At 42.5% G+C, this 21,918-nt stretch overlaps 1 protein-coding gene and 1 pseudogene across 1 annotated transcript in view; one reads left to right on the top strand and one right to left on the bottom strand.

Annotated features, from left to right (window-relative positions):
* The window catches only part of LOC135921399 (serine/threonine-protein kinase ULK3-like), a 40,270-nt gene extending 21,388 nt beyond the window's left edge, over positions 1 to 18,882 (top strand). The window contains exons 12-15 of the mRNA XM_065455789.1: positions 4,791 to 4,866; positions 4,971 to 5,008; positions 13,650 to 13,740; positions 16,731 to 18,882. Of these exons, the coding sequence (XP_065311861.1) occupies positions 4,791 to 4,866; positions 4,971 to 5,008; positions 13,650 to 13,740; positions 16,731 to 16,753 (228 nt within the window). The 3' untranslated portion in view covers positions 16,754 to 18,882. The remainder of the gene's footprint in view (positions 1 to 4,790; positions 4,867 to 4,970; positions 5,009 to 13,649; positions 13,741 to 16,730) is intronic.
* LOC139054981 (uncharacterized) lies at positions 7,729 to 10,379 on the bottom strand (annotated as a pseudogene).
* Positions 18,883 to 21,918: the final 3,036 nt, after the last annotated feature.

Genomic DNA, 21,918 nt, shown 5'->3' with positions numbered 1-21,918 from the left:
CTCAATTTCGCGTGCCGTCTTTTGTCGCTCAAAAGACACCGGGAGGAGGGGGGGTTGTACTCTGGCAACTGTGTATTGCACAATCGTGACCGAGGGGTGCCGATGATCGGGGCTCTATCTCCCGTGTACAAGGGAGGAAAGCAGCTAGAAAAAGAGCCGTCTTCCGTCGCACGCATGACGCCGGGGGATGGTAGAGAGGGGCCGCGGAGCATTTTACTCCAGCAGCAACTGCGCATTGCGCAGCTGCGGTGCACCCTATCTTCAAAGTGATCTGTGTCAGCGCTGAGTCGATGGCGGCTCATACTTTTGTGCCTTCTGCGTTCTCGCCGCTCAGTTTGGGTTGAAGCGAAAGTTTGCAAGTTTATACGATCCAAGAAAATGGAAGCATAGTAGGGGTTGGCAGAGTCAGGTGGGTGGATGAGATTAAAAAGTTTGCAGGGACAACATGGCCACGATTCGCACATGACCGGGGTAGTTGAAGAAGTATGGGAGAACCCTTTGCCCTGCAGTGGGCATAGCCAGACTGGTGTTGATGATGTTGATGATGACGATGGTGATGATGACGGCCAATAAAACTACTATCCTTCGTGTGGCTGTCTACACATTTGCTATCGCAATCTATGGTTCGCATTTTAGATGAAACTGACTTTTTCAGAGGTGGCCGCGGAAGAACGCTCGAAATTTTACCCCGCATAATGAATGCATCCCCCAAATTTGCACATATTTTTTGGGAAAAGAATTGTGTTCATTATACGAGTAAATACGGCATAAGAGCACTGGTGTGTAACCTGCATCCTCAATTTCATCCTTCACTGAAGAAAGAAAAAAAAAATCACTCTAGTGACTATAATCATGAGATACTGCATGGGGGCTCCTCAGTGTACCGGTTCAATGTGAATACATAGGTACTTTCCCTTCTATAACCTTTTTACTGGTATGAGACTGTCCTTGCATTGAGATGCCAACTTGCGAGCAATGACCGGCGAGTCATGGCTGCATTTAACCACTCACTTTGTAAATGTTCTTGTAGTACAGTTGACCAGGGCTTCGGTTTTCAGAAGGAAAGGTACTACATTCAATAGCAGTTATGGCACCTCCTTTTATTTGTACTTTCATTTTGTTGCCATTGTGATGACGACAGAATGGGTTACTGCAACGGTCATAACTGGCTGCTGACAGGACATGGGTGGACACTTTTGGTACCGTGTGCAGCATTAAAACAAACCACGAACTGCTACTGCATTGCTTCTCCCCTTGTGCTACAGGTTTTAAAAGCATTTCTTGCGCACTTGTGCATTGATATGCCAGTTTCTACCAATGATGCTTCATTCAAATGAACCAACACGAGACATTTAGTGAAAAAATTGTCAAGGCTCTTCCTCCTAAGAAATGTGTTGCTTGCTGTTGAAACCATTGCTTATACTAATTGAAATAATGTTTTTCTGTGTAAAGAGCATGAGCTAGAGGCACAAAATACTTTCAGGCAGTGTTTATCTGGCTTTAAGCACTCTATAAATAGAGTCACACTAAACCTCGTATTATTGTAGAGACTTCTAATGGACCACAACAGACCTGCTGGTCTTGGTGATCTTATGCTCTTGGTAACCACCGTTTGTCACTAATCACCAAGTAGGAAATTAAAGAAAATTTTGCACCATTGTTCAAGCCAGGAATCAAATGAGCAACTTGAACTGCACTAACATTATTTCATCGAAAGTATTGTAGAGATTTGGAGAAACCATAATTTAAAAGACCACTGACAGCAAATTTCAAGCTCGAGATGTTTGGTTCGTTCGATTCCCCGGCATACATATGTACCTCTAACCAAATGTTAATGTGAATGTTACCTGGAACATATTTTAAAATGGTTTTGAATTCAGCACAAGCGACTGACCTCAAACTGCAGCACCTGACAGTGTAGTGCTCAAGTTGACGTGTTAACTGGCTCCTTGCGCTCTCTCCGCCACTTTGTGAACTCTGCAAATATTGTCGATGTCATAGCTTGGGATACTTGCACAGAGCATGCGGAGCATGGTGGGACGTTGCTTCCTTGCTTTTATATCACATCTGAATATAGAAGGGAAACAGAGTAAGATCCGATGTGCAACGACCATCGCAGCCAACTGATTTCCAAGTTCCAACATGATGCGACATTGGATCGTATGTCGTGCGAACAGCCAATTCATGCAGATTACATCAAATGTGAAACAGACCTGTTCAAATTTTAAACAGGCAGCAGACATGTTCTTCGCCAATCCATCACCACAGCTGAGGCATTCCTGTTTATCGCCACTCACAGAGGCATAAAGATCAGCTACAGCCTGTTTCTTACATGAAATATCAACTAATAGAATAAAGTTGTGCTGCAAGTGCACTTGCTCTGCAAAGCAGCACCCAATACTAAAACACTGTCATAATTAGGAGCCTCAATGCTAGGGCACTTCATCTTGCAGATGGACAGCACACATCGATGTTCTAAGCAAGGTGACTCGCTTAGCTTACACGTTTGCTCTTGGCACTCACGGCTTTGAGAAAACAAGTTGTATTTATTAAAGCGTGGTATTATTGTACAAATGTTAATTAAACATGTTGGCAATATTGGCCTTCTACTTGATGAGCTGCAGCTGGATCGCAAGCAGTGTCAGCTGTGGCGGCCAGCGAGTAGGCCTACTGGCTTTACCGGTAGCTGTCTGCATAGCCTCATGTCAAGAGATTGCACATCGCTGTGAACTGTTTATCGCTCGCAGTGACGTGATTTTATTGACAATGTTCGAATGTTTGTGTGCAAAAACGAAGGACTGTTGTGCAAAGTTGTTCGTTTTGTATTTCGTGACGAGGATCTTAAGTCTTCTGAACATAGAAACGTATACACAGGGATGCTGGATTTGGCCGTAGCCTACATTCTGCTCACTTACTTGCTCAAACGCCCGTCCCATGTGTACTGAATCGTTGGATGAGCACACATTGTGTGAAGGATGGCATATGAAATCTTGCTTTGCTTAGCAGTAGTCTGAACACACCGTCACGATGGGGCATCAGTGCAGCAGTGTCCAGTGTCCAATAGTGTCACCGCAGCAGCCATATTATTTCATTTGTTTCCCCATGTGGGACACATACAATAATGGGTCAACTTCGCTTGCAACTATGGTGGGAGTGAATGGGCATCTGGGAAAATCAGCTAAATTTGCTCTCTTAATTCCATGGCAGCCTAATGCACGCATTGTCATCTTCATCACTGTTAGCGGTGCTGTCAATTTCTCACCTATAGCTCTGCAGGGACCAAACTGAAATGGTTTGCTGCCTCCAGTACAGAAGTGATTTTGACTGGTGCAAAATCATTGGCCTCACTTAACAATGATGACGATCACAATTACCGTATTTACTTGCATAATGATCACACTTGCGTAATGATCACACCCCTGAATTTTGTCATCAAAATTCTATTTGTTTTCCTTTCCCGTGTAATGATGTCACCCCGAACTTGCCACAGTGATATGTTGTGTGCCAACTCTAGCTAATGATGATCACGCTTACCATCAGTCGAATTCTACACGAACGACTCTTCAAGACATATAAAGCGGTCTGCATGCAGCGAACATTCTTAAGCAGATGCCCCATTTCATTCCTTTCATCACTTTCCGCACTCCCATTAAAAAGAAGCTGCAACCAAACTTGCCTTGGCTTTATTATTTGTAGGCTTTATAATGGTTGGGGTCAACAACAGCAAAAAAGGCACTTTTCGATTCTTCTCATCTGCACTCGTGGGCACACAAGTTGTGAGTGGCAACTATAGTAGCGACGTTTACACTGATACGTTAGACGTGTACCCTATTCATAAGCCAATGCTTGTAACTCAGCTAAGATATTCGCCCACCCATAGCGGAAACGTGCTGTATTAAGATAGTAGTGAAGACAAATGCCGCAGTTTCCGCAGCGTGCCCGCCATGGGTTTCTGTCACTGGCAGCTAAGCGCGCCCATTTCCGTTTCTGTCCCCTCAAAGTGGTAATGGCTATGTTATTGCCGCAAACTTGCCGATAGTAACAATATTATTCATTACTGATACGTAAGAAACTGTTTCAATGCGCGCAATTTACAAGTGAGAAGAAAAAACATTCGCGTTCGGCTTCCTCCGCCGGCTGCCATTTTTGTTTTGGTGACCTGCACTGCTACAGCGGCAGTCGCCTATTTGTTGACCTGTTGTGATCCCGCAGCAAATGCGTGATGAAAAAAAAATGTTTTCGTTTTGCGGGAAATTTAACTCGCGTAATGATTGCACCCTGAATTTGCGTCAACTTTTTTGACAAAAAAGTGCCATCACTATGCAAGTACATACGGTATTGTGCCAATGACATTGTTTAACATGCTTGCATCTACCTGGTGAGTTCTGCAACTGGTAATCCAAAGAGTGCACTCAAAATCACCGATTTTTGTGCCCATAATGTCTTGGCAATTATGGCCACCATAATGTGGAATTCACTTTTCATGGTTCTGGGCTCGTGATTTTGAAGTGACACTAGAATTTCTCATAATTAGCTCTTCTTCATCACACTATCATTAATTGTTCATCACATTGGGGCACTTACAGTTTAATTGTGTTATTATCAGACGTAGATCAGCTAACTAAAACATAAAAGTAAAGAACAACAGCTTTGCTGTCAGTGGCCCTTTAAATACCAAGTTGGTGTTTACTCAGAATTGGGTGTTACAGAGTTCAATTTTAGATCTATCTCTTACTTCATGGTATGAATGCCATTAAGTCGCTGAATTCATAATTTTTTAACTATTTCAGGCTGTTGCAAACAGACTTAAGGATGCACTGAAGACTTATCAGGATGCTTTAGATCTAGTCATTCCTTTTATGAGCAGTAAGTCCCTTTTTATGTAATAAGCTGCGCACCAGTCTTGTTTTGCTGTCTGTACAGATCTCAGACAGCATACAGTAACTCACTTGGTATACCTTTCTTTTTAGAATGCAGGCCAGATGAAAAGGAGGTGCTGAGAGCAGAGGTAAGTTTCTGTAGCACGGTTGCATTTTATTGTCTCAGTGTGTTATCTGGAAATGTGCTTTTGCATTAGAACTTTAACAGGACATCTTGCTCATGCATAGGCTGTGAAACAATACTTGTTTAGTGTGACTTTACATCCATGTGTTCATTCTACTTTCTCAGTACGTAACTGACAGTGCAGATTAAATGCTGTTGCATTACAATGCAACAGCATGCAATTACAATGCAACATATGAATGAAGTAGTATAACAAAATTAGCCCAAGCCACTCACTGCTGTTATATCACTGTCAGGTGCCAGTTAATTCTGTCTATTGGAAGTTCACCACATTTCTTGTATCTTCAGAATTGTGAATAGTGTACAGCTGCAGAATGGCTTGAGAATTTTTATTTCTTTAGTTAGTTTTGTCAAGTGTACAAAACTTCGACTCCATGCCGGAACTCTTTACACCAGGGGGTTCCAAAGTGGTTTCCACAGACCTCTTAAACTCCACAAACAGCATTTTCGGGTTCTGCGATTGGCCAAAATGAATTGGACCCCCTACCGCTTTCAATGGATATTTACATTGGAGTTTGAATTTAACATTTAAAATCACCACATCCACACTTTCGTAGTCTTCATGTGAAAGGCCATTGTGAAAGCGACGTTCAAGAGTTATTGCTGTGCGATTCACAGGCCCACAGTGACCGTGCTAGACCTGTTTCATTTGTGCTTGCAGGGTGGTGTGAACAAGAATAAACTTATATGTCCTGCAAGCTGAAAGCAACTTGCAAATCTAGGAGTGTGTCAACTCATTGTCGACATATGACAGTGGCTGCTGGTGCATTGCAATGACATGCAGGGCACATCTGCGATAAATGCTGGTTCAGTTTTAGCACTCAGGAAAGGCAGATAGAGTTCCCCAAGACCAGAAAGTTTGAAAACCCTTGCTTTACAGGAATGTCAGATGTGAGAACATCGACTATTTGATGTCTAGCATACTTGAAAAGCCTCTATCTAGTGATTTGAAAAATATGGCTAATGTAAAACATTGTGAAGAAAACTGAACCTGCTATTTGATGACAGAGGGACCCTGAGAGCAAGCACTCAGACATCTGCCTTCCAACTCGTTTTAGTAAAGTGTTTTACGCATGTTATTAAAGCTTGCAGTTCAGGTCCTATCAGAAATGTTTCATGATGTATGCAACATCATTTTAAGTATCATTGTTTTCATAGTGGTGCCTTTACTTTCAATGCACTGTAATTGGGCACATAGCATCTGAAGTGTATAGACTCTAGAACAATAGCAGCTTGTCAGTTTGTACTTTCAACTACAGTTAAACCTCAATATAATTAAGTCGGTAAAACCGGCAAATTGCTTTGTTAAATCAAAATTTTGTTCTATTGAAATTTGACCTTTTACACAAATAAGTACAGTCGCCAATTGATTTTTTTTACACGAAAAGGGGCCGCAGAATTTTCCGAATTATCAGGCAATCAAAAAAAGCAAATTTGGATGAGAAAACAATTTATTTTGGTAAATTTGGCAGTCGGCGACGAGTGATACAGTTTCATGCCACGCACGTCAACAATATCTTCTCAACGGTACGAATTAAGCGGAGCCAGTTGCGCTATCACATGCAATCCGCCCTCATGGCTGATAGTGTCGCCCCCACTGGGACGGCGCTGTCAGGGAAAGTGCCAGCAGTGGGGAGCAAATGCTTCGTCGGCCTCTCGCTCCAGCGGGTCACCGAAACTCGAGATTATGCAACCTCCAATACTAAACACGCGGTAAGACAGCTTACATGGTGCCACGCCGGCTCAGCATGCCCGCTTTTTGCACATGCAGCAGATTACTTTCAAAGCAGGGCGTGTGGCTGCATATGCGCTCAGCTGCGCTTACAGCCATGCGCAGCCACAGCTGAGACGCGCGCCAACTTACCCCCAACTCCGCCCCACGTGCCTGCTCGTGCTCTTGATCACGTTACTGCTAGCTCACTCCCCTCCCCCTCTTTTCTTTTCCTCATGCCAGAAGGGGGCACTCGTGAAGCCACCATTTTTCTTGTCTCACCCTCGCACACTTTCACTCGCACCTAAAGCACACAGTGCGCGAGGCCAGTCAACACCCCCTAGACAAGAAGGCCTGAGTGCTCAGCGAGTGACGTCACGGAGAAGAGGCCGGTGGCCCGCTTGGGGATATGGGTTGAATGAAGGGATCGCGACTTGGTTCACCTAGCAGCAGTATGCTTCCATTGACCACCCCACACTTTTTCTTCAGTCGAAACTGCGGAATGAGCAGCAGACACCTTACAAAGCATTTATTTAGAGGCACAGATACAAAGCAGCTTTGTAAAGCTTGTGCAGGTGTGATGCCAGCAGCTATATATAGCATCGTGCCTTTGTCGTCTTTGTAATGTGCGTTTTTTTGTGGATTATTATTATTATTATTTATTATACCCCATAGTTCATACTTATTGCTTCAAATAAATTGAATCCATAAAAACTTTTCCTTCTGTATTTTTGTACTTACGGTTTTTGTGGCGCGGCAATGATGAATGTAATGCACTCGATTAGCTTCACAATTGCATATGAACAATTTTATTGGGGACACATGTACTTATTCCAATCTCGATTATGCTTAAACGAATAATTTCACTTTCGACTCACTAATCACCACAGTCCACTAATTTACAACAACTCAAATAAGTTTAGAAATGGGGTATAAAACATTCGTGCAGCTATTTACAAGGAAACAGCTGCCTTATTGCACAGAGTTTCAGCTTTTCTCTTCCTTGCCTTAGCATTGGCATCTAATATATTGTCATTCATCTTGCAGCAGTAGTTCTTCAATAAAATATTTGTGTTACACCACAAAAGGTGCCTTAACACAAATTCCCATCTATGTTCATCCTCGCAGGCGTCGAACTCTGAGGTATCATCCCTGACGAGCAGTTCAAGTGTGAGGTCAGTGACTAAACGATGTTGGTTCGGCAGATTAATAAATTCCTCTTTCGCTGATAGTTGCTTAACAACCACGTAGTTGTGAGCGACAGCGTTAACGGCAAATATAGCTAGATAGAGAAGTCCTCCTCTGTCAAGTTGTTTCATGAGGTTGTACCGTCCATCCATGTCTGAGACCGATGTCAACCTTTTCTCTGTCGGTGCGACCCTGCATTTTGAACATGTGAGCTTTTTCAATGTAGCGTACACGGCATAGTCTGCCAGGTAGACCAGTACCGGAACGATGTCTTTTATTTCAGAAAGTGCATCCTTCGTTACTACCACATTTAGGCTAGGGCTTGGGTGGTCTGTTTATGTTTGAAATTCATCCCATTGCTCATCCTTAATGATGGCTGGTAAAGTGTTTTGCAACCTTAGCTTGTTCTCACATTCGTACACTTGTCTTATCAACACATGATACTGGGATCCAGCTAGCATCCTGTACTTCCCGAAGCACTCCTCCAGACTGTCTTGATGTTTCTTAAAAGGACGTACGAGAACTTGAGCTCTTCGAAGCAGTACTTTGGGAACTCCACTAATGCATATGTTGTGTGGTTGATAGCGGCATGGGTCACTCTCATTAACGTGCCACTGTCAAAATTTTTGCTTTTCCACTCTTCCAACCAGACCGAAAGATTGCGCAGGAAATCAATCTTGATTTTCGGAAGGAAGCACTGGTTCTTGGAACTTGTCCAGTAGCCTTCTTCCTTTCGAAGGGGTTTTCACATTCACAATCTTCCACCATTTTACCACAATCTCAATGAAAGTGGCAGTACCCTTAAAAAACAGAAGGTTGTGCTTCATCCCAAGGGTTGAAGGGCCTGAGGAAGGTAGTCATTGAAGATCTGCAATGCCAACTTCACGTTCTGCCTTTCAATGTTCGATGGACAGAGAGCATTTCTTGACAGGCTGTAGCCATAGCATAACAGCCTCTCGGACTCCAAGTTGTACCGATTTCTGATTGTAGCAAATGATGCAGAGAGCATTTGCTGTTTTCCAGTGAAGTCTGGTTTCAACACGGGAAAGTAGAAGCACTGTTGGTCGTTTTTCTGGTTAAGCCAGTTATTGCGTATACGCTTGATTATGTGTACCGGCTCTATTACAGAAAAGAGGGGTCTTTTGGGGTTCGATGAGTGAGCGTAAACAATTTGTTTAGAAGGAGGTGACGAGAAGTGAGACATGGCCTTTGGTTTGGTAGCATTGTTGTCACTTACGACACAAAACGCCCTGTACCCAATCTCTTCCAGTCCGCATATTACTTTCCACAGCAAGTTGTGCAGATCTTCTGCGTCGGCTCTTGGCACAGGGACGATGTGAGCGACTTCCTTAAATTGGCACAAGATGCTTTGCATCATAAAGACAAGTGCGTCGGTTGCTGCAGCTGAGCTGTTCAGAGAAGCACCGGTAATATTGCCTCCCTTGTAGTCGAAATAGGGCTTGATGTGAATTTCATCCACCATCAGAGTCGCAAAACGTTGGCGGTCATTCAAGTCAGTGATTCTTCCCACCATGTACCGGAGGAATGATTCACTCTGATGTTCGATTTGAGGATTCATGCCGTACGATGAGCATATTGAACAAATGGTCACTGGGTGCGGGAGAGCCATGCGTCCGGATCCGCATATATATTTGTATGCATGAGGTGATACTGTGAATAGTAGACAGCAAAATATCATGAAGTCGGCTGAGTAATGCCTCCGAATTTTCTTCATTGAGAGTAGCTTTAACTGCTCGCTAAGAAACTGTATGACATTGGAACTGCCATCTGTGGGCGAGAAAGATAACTTTTCAAGCAGCAGAAGAATCTGCTTGCATATGTCTTCATTAGAGGATTCAGGACTTTGAGTGAAGTAGGCGCTGCTATTCTTAATGCTCTTGAGTAGCTCCATCATCACTTTCTTGCTGTTTGCTACAGTTGGACCTGGGGAATCAGTGCCCACTTTCGTTGTCGGTGTCTTTACCAAGTAAACTGTCATGCCGAGGTCGGCTTTTACTTATCTTGAAATTGAATATTTGATGCATGGAGCATCATCTTCAGTGATATTCAGTAAAATTAGTCGTTCCTTCCGTTCAGTAGCATGCCAGAACGTAGACTTTTTGCTTCTTTTAAATTGCTTCAGGTCTTCTAGGTTTAGAATCTTATCCGCTTCCTTCACTTTGCGGGATGCTTCAGCAGACGCTTCACACGCTTTTTTCGAGGAAGCAGCCTCAAGACATGCGCTTGGAATCAGGGTCCTCCCTCGGGGTGTTTGGCTTCGAAAGATAAGGTGGACATTGAGAAAACTTTGATGGGACTGTGCCTGGGCAAAGACACAAGTGTGAGAGTGGTGCAGCAACGGTGTGCCCTGTAAGGTCGTCGTGGTGAGAGACCTCCCGCATGATGTCGGCCTCAATGAATTTCACAAACCTAGAAGGAAGTTAAAAGTTGTTCTAAATTTTATTCTGACATTCCTGATTTAAAGGCACTTTCTGTAATTGAACAATTAACCTTCCCGTATTTTTAAAAAGTAACTATTTAAAGAAGTTCTGAACATCTTACCCTGGAGTGCAGTGATACAATGAAGTCTGCATGTGGTATCACCCTAATCCAGGCACTCTGGGCTTCTTCATCTTGCGGAAACTTGAAGACATGATTTTTCCGCCCCGATTTGTAATTGCACCGACAATTGGGCACGCAGCACTTATTAGGCATATCTTGGCATGGCACTCCACATTCCGGGGCAATGAAGACTCGCGGTACACACAATCGCAAGCACAGCACAAGTGTTGAGACTACATGCACTGGTCACGTCTAAAAAAAGTGTGCGTACGGAAGCACACAACAGCATGGCCGAGCATGCCGGGTCTTGTTTAACCCCGAAGTTATTCAAGGAGTGGCAGGGCTCCTGGAACTAACCGAATTCTTGTTGCCACCGCCATCCCCTCGGTTTTCTCCGAATAGCCAGGGTAAACCATTGTATATCTTCCGCGCTTCATTTTCAACACATGTGCGCCGCTAGTGGCTTCGTAGCACACTGCACAGAACTTCTATGTAGGCCTCTTCTGCGTGACGTAGTTCAGGGGGGGAAGGAACAGCTAGAAGGCCTTAAGTTCTCTAGAGGGTGTTGGGCCAGTGCGCGGGGCGCGATAGAACCTTATTGCACGTGGACTTTATGGGAACATGATGCGGCCCCACTTAGGCGATGGATCTTGCCATGCAGAGCACAATTTGAGAGATACATTTGCAAGTAGCCGCTTGTACTTCAATCGTTTGACCATCTGCGTCCACGGCAGTTTCCATTTATTGTCTCGCCATTACTTTGCGGCGGCAGTGCTGTGAAATTTCGTTATATTGAGGTTCTAAGTACATGGTGTTCTATGGACAAGAGGTTATGAAAAGTTAAATGCTTCGTTAAGAATTTAGTTATATTGAAGTTTGTTATATCAAGGTTTAACTCTACTAGGGTAAGTGCTGAAGTGTTGTGGGCTACAAATCTGAAGGTCATGAACTGCAGTGAGCAAGGCAAGGCAGGTTGGCAATGCCTGAAAGAAAATAGCACTGTACATATTACTTTCATTGACACCTGTAAAGAAGGAAAAATCCTCTTTGCTGAAAGAAAGGTGGGAAGGGATGTTGGCTTCACTTCTTAGAGACAAAGAAACTGAAGCTTCGACAACATGTGTTTCAGGGCCCCTGTAAGATGCTTACAGTCACATGCAGTGTAGCTTGCTGTGCCAATCTACTCTTGGCAAATAAGATTTTAAGAAATCTGTAAATTGGATGAGTTTTCAAGAAAGGAAGATTGTCATCCACCTGACAATAGCACAATGCTACAAAGGAAACCCACCGGTTTCCTCTGGGTTTCCTCTGTAGCTTACAGTTCCTTTTGTGGCTTCATGCTACTGTTGAATGGATGACAATTTTTCCTTTCAGGCTGGTCTTGCTGCTTTCTGAGTGGTCCTAACTGTCTGTCCAAGGTGCTTGTAATTCAGACTATACAGAAGTCCACAGGAGATGGAGGCTTGATGTGATGAACAGTTGTAAAACAAGGAATGTCACGGGAGTCAACATTTCGACAACTCTTTTTTCCGACAAAGACCTTGTCCTCCTTGTCGAAACATTGCCCACTGCAACATTCCTTGTTCTACCACTGTTCATCACTTTAAAGTGCCTGTAATGTCATGGTGTGCTGGTCTTTGTCGAAAGTTTTATTGCCACTGCACAAATGGGAAGTTTCATTGTCAGGTCCTGTTGCATACTTTGTGTTGCACACTCGGCAATTCGGAGCACAGAAGAGTGTGGAGCACTGCTGCTCTTCTCGAGTATGCGTCTTTGTTGCCACAAAAGTTCTATAGGCACTTCATTATGCAGCCTGACACCAGTAGTGGTCTCACCTGCAGTTGCTTAAAGCTTTTGACAAACACTGCAAATAGCAATCAGTTCAGTTCTTGTCTCATCATGCGAAACATGTGTGAAGTGTAACAAGAGTAATGCAAACTGGAGCAGTTGTTTTAGATGTTAAGCGATTGAATAAGTGTTTACTTGTAGTTATTTTTGTGCTTCCTTCCCTTACTGTATGCATTACTGACACAAATTTTCTAAAGTACAAGCTACATTAGATAAGCTATATTTCATGATTTCATGTGCATTATTTTAGAATTTATGCCAGTGCTTCTGTTTGTTATGAATTTTAGTACACTGAAAAGGCAGCCACAACATCACCAACCTTTTCTTTTTGGTTATCTTCTTAAGCTTTGTTATCGGCAAAGGTTGCACTGGTGGCCATTTATGAATGACATTCTTAATAGTCTCCACTTGTTTTATTTTCATTTGAGCTGTCTACTTGGATGGTGGTGCTCTTATACTGTATATAATCTCAAGGAGGGACGCACCTGTGTATAATCGCGCCCGTAACCTTGCAGCCCAAAATTTGGAAAAATAAAAAAACTTCAACATAAAAGCAATTGTGTTAGGTGTGCTGATGCCAAATGCGCATCAGCAAATTTTCACGCGCTGTGTGCTTTTACATGCTGCTGCTAAACGGCGAAAGCTGCATTTTGACCTCTGGCATTTGAGGCGCAGTCACGACTGGCTCTTCCATGTTCCTCCATGTCAGCGTGCAAGTTCTGCGCCATTTTTTCTTTTCGAGGTTAGTTTTCTCAGCCAGCTCCTTCAACTCATCTGTCGGCTGCCGGGAGTCCACAATGAAGAGGAAGCATTTGATGATGTACGACAGTATCTGACCTTAAGGTTGTTGCGTACGCCGAAAAGCATGAAAAGCGAGCAGCTGGCTGCAACTTTGGTGTTGATGGCAAGTGCTTACATCGGTGGTTGGAGCAGAAAGAGGAGCTCGCCACAATGAACCAATTGAGGAAGGCGTTCTGTGTGAAAGCGTGCAAGTTCCCGGAACTCGTGGTTGGAAAAAATTTTAACTAATGGCCCAGTCCCATGGAATGGCTGCACCTTGTCAAAATCGGAAAAAAAAAGTGCGGACCTTACACAAGTCTATATGTTACATGGCGTTCTGAAGCAAAGTGTGTACAACCGATATTGTATTTAAACTTTTGTAACTGGAAAAAACTGGTGGCCAGCGGCAATATCTTTAGCATTAGGACCTGTGTTTGATTTGTTTACAATTTCAACTGCTATTTTTTCATGTTTCTGAGGATTGTTTTTATTACAGGCTGAAAAGTGGCTGGAGGCTGCAGAACTAGTTAAATCATACATGGCTATGCAAACCATGGAGGTAGGAAGGACAGCTCCTGTGAAATCAGGTATACAGAGTTTGGTGTACTGGTGCATGCTGGCTGTTCCTTAATGAGCTTGACCAGATAAATTAATAATGCTAATATCATCATACTTGTATAGGTCATGTCCCTTGCATGTGACTTACTCTTAGTTCTGACAATGGAGGGAGAAGTGGCATCTCTATTGTAGAGAAGAGTCCCAGCACCAATTTTTTGTGTGCTTTTTTTCACTTTTGTTTGTCGTTTTTGTTTTCCATCATGATTCGATCTTAGTAGCTGACTGTGCTACTTATGTGTGCAATGGAAGAACATTGCACACATGGGTGGTTGTGCCATTGTTCATGGCAACAAGTTTGCCTTCAAACAGCCATAAAAGCATCGGTAGATGAATTCTGCCTGTACAAAAATATACCCAAGTAATACGACGGTGATGACAGCCATTGCATGGCTCAATTGATATATTGAGTGCTGGTACAGGGTTCTTGTTTCATTCCAATTTCCTTGATTGATTATTGAAACCGAAGAACAATTTCACCTTCTCCTCTGAATTTTTAGATGCATTGAAAACACAATGAGAAGTTAGTGTGTTCTATGCTTTCATTGGCTTTGGTGTTTTTATGTTCTGTGTGATGGTTGCTTGACTAGCTATTCAGCCTCTCAGTTTCCCACTTCTTATGCAAACCCACATTTGGTATGGCACAGGCACCCTCGCTGTGTGACCCATCATTTCACAAGCACACAGTTTTAATGAGACCTGACAGCATGTTGACTAATGTGGCACATTGCATGGCCCTTGTGTGTGTGAAAAAAATGCCACAGAAAGCTGTGCAGTGTCACATTATTATGGGAATTGATGCTGATGCTGATGATGGAATGATGCTGGCACACAGCTTGTTAAAGCTGACTGACCCACAAAGTCTTTAGAAAATTAGAATTTAAACAGCAGCCAACTCTGAAGTGTGATGGATAACATCAATAGTATGCGCATAGAAATTGACAGAATGTCCTTACAATCATGATTTTGAAATGAACCCAAACTTGAGCTGAAAACCATTAAAATTAAATTGAATGGGATTTTACGTGCCAAAACCACTTTTTGATTATGAGGCATGCCGTAGTGGAGGACTCCGGAAATTTTGCCCACCTGGGGTTCTTTAACATCCACCTAAATCTAAGTACCACAGGTGTTTTCGCATTTCGCCCCCATTGAAATTCAACTGAAAACCATGTGTGAACAGCAATTTTAGACGAAACTGAACCCAAACTAATATTTTTACAACAGAGAATACAACAGAGAACCCGAAACAGTTCAAGCACATAAAGTGACAACAGGTGCTCAGTAGATTGCACAATTCTTCGAATAACTACTTCTTCAATCTCTGTACTCTACTGGCAGATCGTTACGATTCACGAGTTGAGTTGTGTCCAAGAATGGATGTAGACGATGGGCATGTGCTGATAACCGCAGCTACCTCGGCAGAGCAAAATGCTTGCACTTCTAAAGTCAGCCATGCCACTTGTGTTGCATGGCCAAAAAGTTGTTTGAGGGGTTTCGCAGAATCAACATTTCTGGCGACACTTCCAATTCGGCCATTAGGTCAACTTGTTGCTAAAACTATATAAACACAGAGAGTTGAACAGATGTCCTCGAGGAGAGATATTAACAAGTTCAGCTGCATGCATGTATTATTGGCGGTCACTAACGAGTGCCGTCATCTTCTTAGTGAGCCAGCGGCTACAAACAGCACGCGAAATCTGCTTTTGTTCAACACACAGTTAGTGCTTACCCACGCAGAGTACAATTCTCTTCGAGTTGTAGAAGTTATTTGTGAGGCACTATGGCCTTGCTTTTGACATCTTTGCCCACCCTTAACCAGCGCAAGACTACACGCACATGTAGATGCGCAGGAAAGATTGACATATGTTTCAGTGCAAACAGTCCTTGTTCATTGTTCGGAAGCACCAATATCCTCACCTGCTTCTAAAAAAGCAGCAAACTGAGGGACATGTTAAATTATGGCTTTTTTCTCTGCTACAGACTAGAAGTTTGAAGTTGTAGTTTGTGAATTCCAATGTGAATTGGTAATTTTAGTTGTAATTTTTATAATACAATATGACTGGCTCAACTTCCCCAAGTGCAGCCTGCTGAATGGTGGCTGTGCTGCTGTGGTTGTCGCTCAAGCCTTTGTATTCTCCGTGGCTCATAGCTGAATGCGGTAAATGTCTACACCTGGGACAGCTTGTTGGGCTGAAACAGAGAAGTGCTGACAGAACAGCATGTGTGGTGTAAGCTTTCAGGCACTTCTATACGTGAGATGTAATGACACCAGCAGCGTCACATGAAAAGCAACGCACACGTGAGGCTTAAAGTTGCTATTGTTTATGGGATCGTTTTAAAGACACTCCGCTGTGCTCCTTGTGTTAAACAAAAGCATTGAGGGGAAACAGATTACAGATCCAACACTTGCTCGTTGCTGGCCACTTTTGCAAAGAAGTGAAGTTGACCGTCAAACGTACTCTCTCTCTCTATTTGCTCATTCTGTTGCTGGAAATTGTACACACATGCTCAATGTTGTGCTTCAGTGTTCAGAGATGGCTTGAAGCCCAGAATGCTCGAAGGTTGTGTTCGTTACTAAAACTCTGGAAAATGGCTACTTCATTCTCAAAGGTATGAATAGCAGACCATTTAATGTATGGTAACGTATAAAGAATATTTTCACAAACCCACCATGTTTGCTTAGTGGCTATGGTGTTGGGCTGCTAAGCATGAGGTTGCGGGATCGAATCCCAGCCACGGTGGCTACATTTCGATGGGGGCGAAATCTTTTCTTGGGCATTGACTCATCAGTACTGCATCTAACGTTACTTTGCCAGGGGTATACGTGGTTTGACTTTGAGCTGTTATTGAGATGGAACACAAGGTTGAATCTGCTTGTGTCTCTGCTTGTGTCCTTTTTTTTAAATGTCTTCTAGTGTTTTGAAGAACTCTACAGGTGTCTTTCTTTTTTTTTTTCCAGAACAATCGTGCACCATACAGTAAATCTAGGTCATGTGGGAATGGTGGTCACGAAGCCTTGTACATTTGTAAAATATGTGTTATGTTTTCCACTTGTGTGTTACATGTGCCGTTGCTGTGCTCGGCCTTAAAGGGACACTAAAGTGAATATAAATTTTGAACATAATGTAGGCGATGTCGTATAGGCCACTAATGCGCCATTCTGCTGCTGTTTTAACTTCTATGTAAAACAGACGGGGGAGATTTGGCGACTTCATTAGCGAAGGCATGAACTGTCAGCGAGCCACTAGTCAATAATGTGCATTTGTTTCATTGGTACGATACATTTTTGTTCACTGTACCATTCCAGCTGAGTGGTGTTTCGTTGAGTCACTTTTAAATAAAAATGCACTCTTGTGCCATATGTGTACATGAGATTTCAAAGCAAGAGTAATAAGTTGTGTCACTATTCTCTCAAATAATACCACGCTCAGCAAAAGTATCATGCAAAATTTGGCATTGGCACCTGCCAATATAGTCTCCTCTGGTGTACAGTCTGGACTACAGATAACGCCCTCAACTACATGTCAGAAAGTGTACTCAAAACCATGTAGCAACGAGGAGAAAAGTACAGTCATCACCATACTCAATTTGAACACACTTTAACTCTTTCAGTGTGTTTCTTTTTTTTTTTTCTGTAAGGTGACGCACTCTTAGTGTCGATGTTTTTTTCTCAGATATTATAAAACGAACACAATGGTTTATTTTCTGTTATACAGAGCAGAAAGAAATTTACACGGATAGTGACAAATGCATTCTTATTATGGTCCTCACATTCTTAACTTTGTTTTTTGTCTCCTACCAAGTTTCGTTCTGACACAAGAGCTCCCGTGATAGCTCTGCTGGGCCAGTGCCAGAAAAAGAATAATTAAAACCTCCTACAAATGTACGACAGATGGCAGAAACACACAAGAGTGGTGGCACTGCACCATGGGGCATATATTTGACTGAAGGATCACCGCCTTAGTGGTGCACAAAGTCCGGGAACCACCCCTCCCATTTGCGGATGCAGCTCCGCGCGATGCAAGCACGACCTCGAAGAGGTGCATTCTGCAGGATGCTAACAGAAAACCCAGACGGAAAAAAACCCACACAGATGAGAAAATATGCTTCTAGAAATACACAACTGGTGGCATAACTACCTCAGAGCACATTAACTTCATGTTACTGCGCACATCCTACTGAAGAGAGCGGGGAACATAGGGGTACGCCAGTCTTGTGGCAGGACAGAAGCACGAGAACGTACCTGCAGGTCACTGACACTGAAAGAGTTAAACACAGGCTTGAATGTGTTAGCTTAATGTGTCTTTCTCCCACAGCATTCGGTGTTTGCTCCTTGTGGCCCGTGTTTGTTATAGTTAAGGTGCTATAGATGTGTGCTCAAGTCCAGTTGAATCTGTACATGGGAGCTTGCATTCGACATTGTTAGAGTGAACTTTTTTTCGAGCTGACCTTTTATTCAACATGTAGAAGCAACTCTCGATCTCCAGTACCAGCACCACATGCACACTCAGACAGGCTTCACTCAAGAAAAGAGCCATGGTTTGAGACATTTGCTCTTCTACCGACATTTTGGGCAGCATTAGCTAACTAAGCCAGCATAATGAGCCCAAGTCGAAGGCATCGAGTCACTAGGTAGCATGTACTGCAAAAATATTTCAAGCAGCTTTTTTATGGTTGGCTTGTGTTATTACACTATGGGGAACCATATGACACCGACAGAAATGAAGCCAAGGAAATTTTTTGTTGGTCTCATATAGTAATGATTAACGAAAATCAAGCCCCTTGGTTCACCTTTCTTCTCATCCATTACACTACTGGAAGCCACAGGAAACACAGATACGCTCTTTTCAACCAGTCTTTCTTAAGAAACACACTTTTAAGTTATCTTAAAACCTGTGAAGTATGGTACAGGTGTCCTGGATTAAATTTGTCTAAGTTGTCTTTAGTGTCCGTTTAATGCTCGCATAGGCACGGTGAATGTGTTCAAAGTAGCAGCCAAACTCAAATCCAGTTTATATTTTTTGAACATCAGAAATTTGTTGCGTAATGTTATGAACGTTGTTATGTACAGTTGTTGAGAAGTTGTGCATTAAAGCAGCCTATCATGGTTACATGTGCTCTGAATTCCCTGAAGGGTTTCCTCAGCCGTTTTCTTTTCCTTTACAGATATTGCAGTGCTCTGTCAGCCTGTGGGTGGATAATAACAGTGTTCATAGAGGATTGTGTGAAGTAGCTATAGGTTTTGGTATGACATTTTGTTGAAGGCAGATTATTGCAGCAACATACACTCTAAGGTGCACTGAATGTGAACTAATTTCATACTGAGATAGAGAGCCGGGCTCCTGCAATTTATTGTAAAGGAATCGAATGCAGTTAGCCTGCTGTTTCTCAGATGAAGAAAAAGTGTTTTCAATATAATTATTTGCGACGTTTGGGCTATATTGAGGAATAATAATTATTTACAGTGCAGATTGGTTCATTGATATCTGCAGCTCGGAATATTGCACTTGTACAACATTACTTATAGTAAACACTGAGTGGAGGAATATTTTTTTTAAAGGTAATTTCAGCTCTGCACGAAGTGGTATAACTGATGAAAACGACAAAATACTGTCTGGTATTGCCAATCAATATAAACAGTTAAAAAGTGAATGTCCAAGTGTGAGGCCGTGCACCACTGTGGAACTATGTCTTTAAACCGCATTATATTGTAGACAAGTGCACGTATGAATCCTGTTTTTATGGATTAATCATCCAATAATTTCGTGGACTGTCGCTTGTTTGCATAAATGATTCTTGTGGATTATATGATTTGATGCTCAATTAGGCCAGAAGTGAATGTAACTGAAAAGAGTTTCCATAATTATCAAATCGTACCTATAACGTGACAGGCTTGTGCACGGCTCCAATACTGTTCTTGTTCCCCATTGAAAGGTAGTGATTATTCTGTTCGCTGTGAGTGCCTTTCCTAAAATGTTCCAGTGATCAGACAACTCTGTACTAAGCTAGTAGTGCTGTTTCTTCAGCAGAAACTTTTCCCACATACTCTGTGACTTGTTGTGGCTGAACCCAGCATTGCCTATGAAAATGATAGCAGTTTTAATTTAATAAGGTTTTTTTTTTTTGGTATGCTCACTATCGCACTGTGCAAAGGCACTGGCCAATCTTGAATATCTCCCGTCCTCCATTTTGTTTTGTTTTTCTGCGACATTGCACTATCGGAAAAATATAAATCTTTGTTTTCTCTAACCTGTGCCGTATGACCTCTGCAGGCGCACGCTGGTTGCCATTTGCACAGCATGCAATATGTAGGCATGTGTTCACATATACAATTCAGGAAACTACATGAAATTTTGTATTGCCATGTCTCGTAAGTCCTACTTACATGCTGCAGTGGCTTGAACGAACTGATTGCCTGGTATGTCGTTATCATATACACAACAGTGAATAAAAAAATGTGATATTTTGCATTTTGGGTCCTCTGAGCTCAACTGCTCGAAAAGTTGGCACTGCGTTATGCCAGACCTCTATCCTAGGACACTAGCCTCTTGGACATTTACTGCCATGTTACGTTATTTGAACCTTGTAGTTCACACACAGCCTATGTATTCCGAGAACATATAAAGCAAAAACCGTACACATCATAATTAAAAGCATGTACAGCGTGAAGGACGAGGACCAAGGGGGAGACAACACACACCACACTGTGTGTCGTCTCTCTTAGTGTTCATTCTTCATGCTGCATATGGTTTTAATTATGAATAACCAGTTAGCTCATGCCTCCACTCTTGTTAGCTTCATATATATATCAACCAGTTATGTGAAAATACATGCACATTGGTGAGAGAAACATTAATAATTGCAGAGGTTAGCCGAAAGAAAGGCTTGACACGCTACTGCAGGTTTAATGTATCACACAATATCAAGAAGGAGAGAAATGAACAATAAAACACACACATCCTTTTGCACACAAACTCCGAAAAGTAGGCAACTGTAAGCTCCTTGAAATGAATCAAGTGGAAAGTGGAGCTATATGTCGTCGTCAACAAACAATGTTTTCCATCTTGTTCCCTTTGGCTGCTGCAGCACACACCTGACTGTACGTTATCGAAAAAACCTGGGCCGCCCCTTGAATATTTGGTTGCCGCATTTTGTTATTGCATTTAGGTGGTACATAAGCACAAGAAATACTCTGTAAAGACAACTTGTGTTCCCAATTCTCTGCAAAATTTGGGCATTACATATCTATGCTTCAGGCACATCTGCTGATGACATGTTGCACATAAGCTGAAAAATGATTATTGTGGAATATCCTAAAGCTGAAATATGTGCCAAGAATGGCTAAACCATTCTTGAAATGACAATTTTAGTGCTATGTGACGCTAGCATTTTACCTTTGCATGTGTACAAAAAAAAATTAAAATGGGAATGGGAGAACTTGCGTTGCTTGCAGTGAGGATGTTAAGGTTTTATTTTATTTACATATACCTTACAGGCCTTCAAAAAAGCATTGTGTAAGGGGGAAAGTACATTGACACATTCAGACGCCAAATATGTAGGCTTTAGTGATGACTGCTAAACTCTCTGCTTATGAATAAACCTGCTTGTAGAAAACTGCTCGGCAGAATTGGATGAGCTGATTGCAAAAACATTACTGCAATGAACTTGTCTCGGAGCACCGTAGTAGCACTAATTCAGTCACATATCATATCGGAAAGATATATGCTGCAGGGTCATACATGTGTTAACTTGTATTGAAAGCATTAACGTGGTTTATTTTTGCACCACTGTGTTCCTTTTGTTATTTGTTTTGGAATAATACAACAGAACTGCATTGCATTTCTTTTGTATGTGTGTGGGGGGTATGTACATGCAGTTTTTTTTTTTTTTAAGAAGCATGTCTGATGGGGCCACATATGGAGATATTCCTGTCTTATAGCCCGGTGGCATTTTATTCGGTGCGAGTGCCACCTCTGGAAGTACAGTATCCTAGAATTCTTTGTAGAGTGGCTGATGCGGCGCACGAATTGTACATGGGCAAGCGTGAAGCTTTTTGATGAGCAGCCACCAGAGGCGCAGCTGAGTCTGTGGCAACGATTGGCAAGCGGTGGGCATCTCCTAGCTACACACATAGAAATAATACTGAT

This window comes from Dermacentor albipictus, chromosome 1 (genome assembly GCF_038994185.2).
Source record: "Dermacentor albipictus isolate Rhodes 1998 colony chromosome 1, USDA_Dalb.pri_finalv2, whole genome shotgun sequence".
NCBI lineage: Eukaryota > Metazoa > Arthropoda > Arachnida > Ixodida > Ixodidae > Dermacentor > Dermacentor albipictus.
The sequence above is the reverse complement of the archived record's forward strand: the minus strand, read 5'-3'. Positions and strand labels throughout refer to the sequence as shown.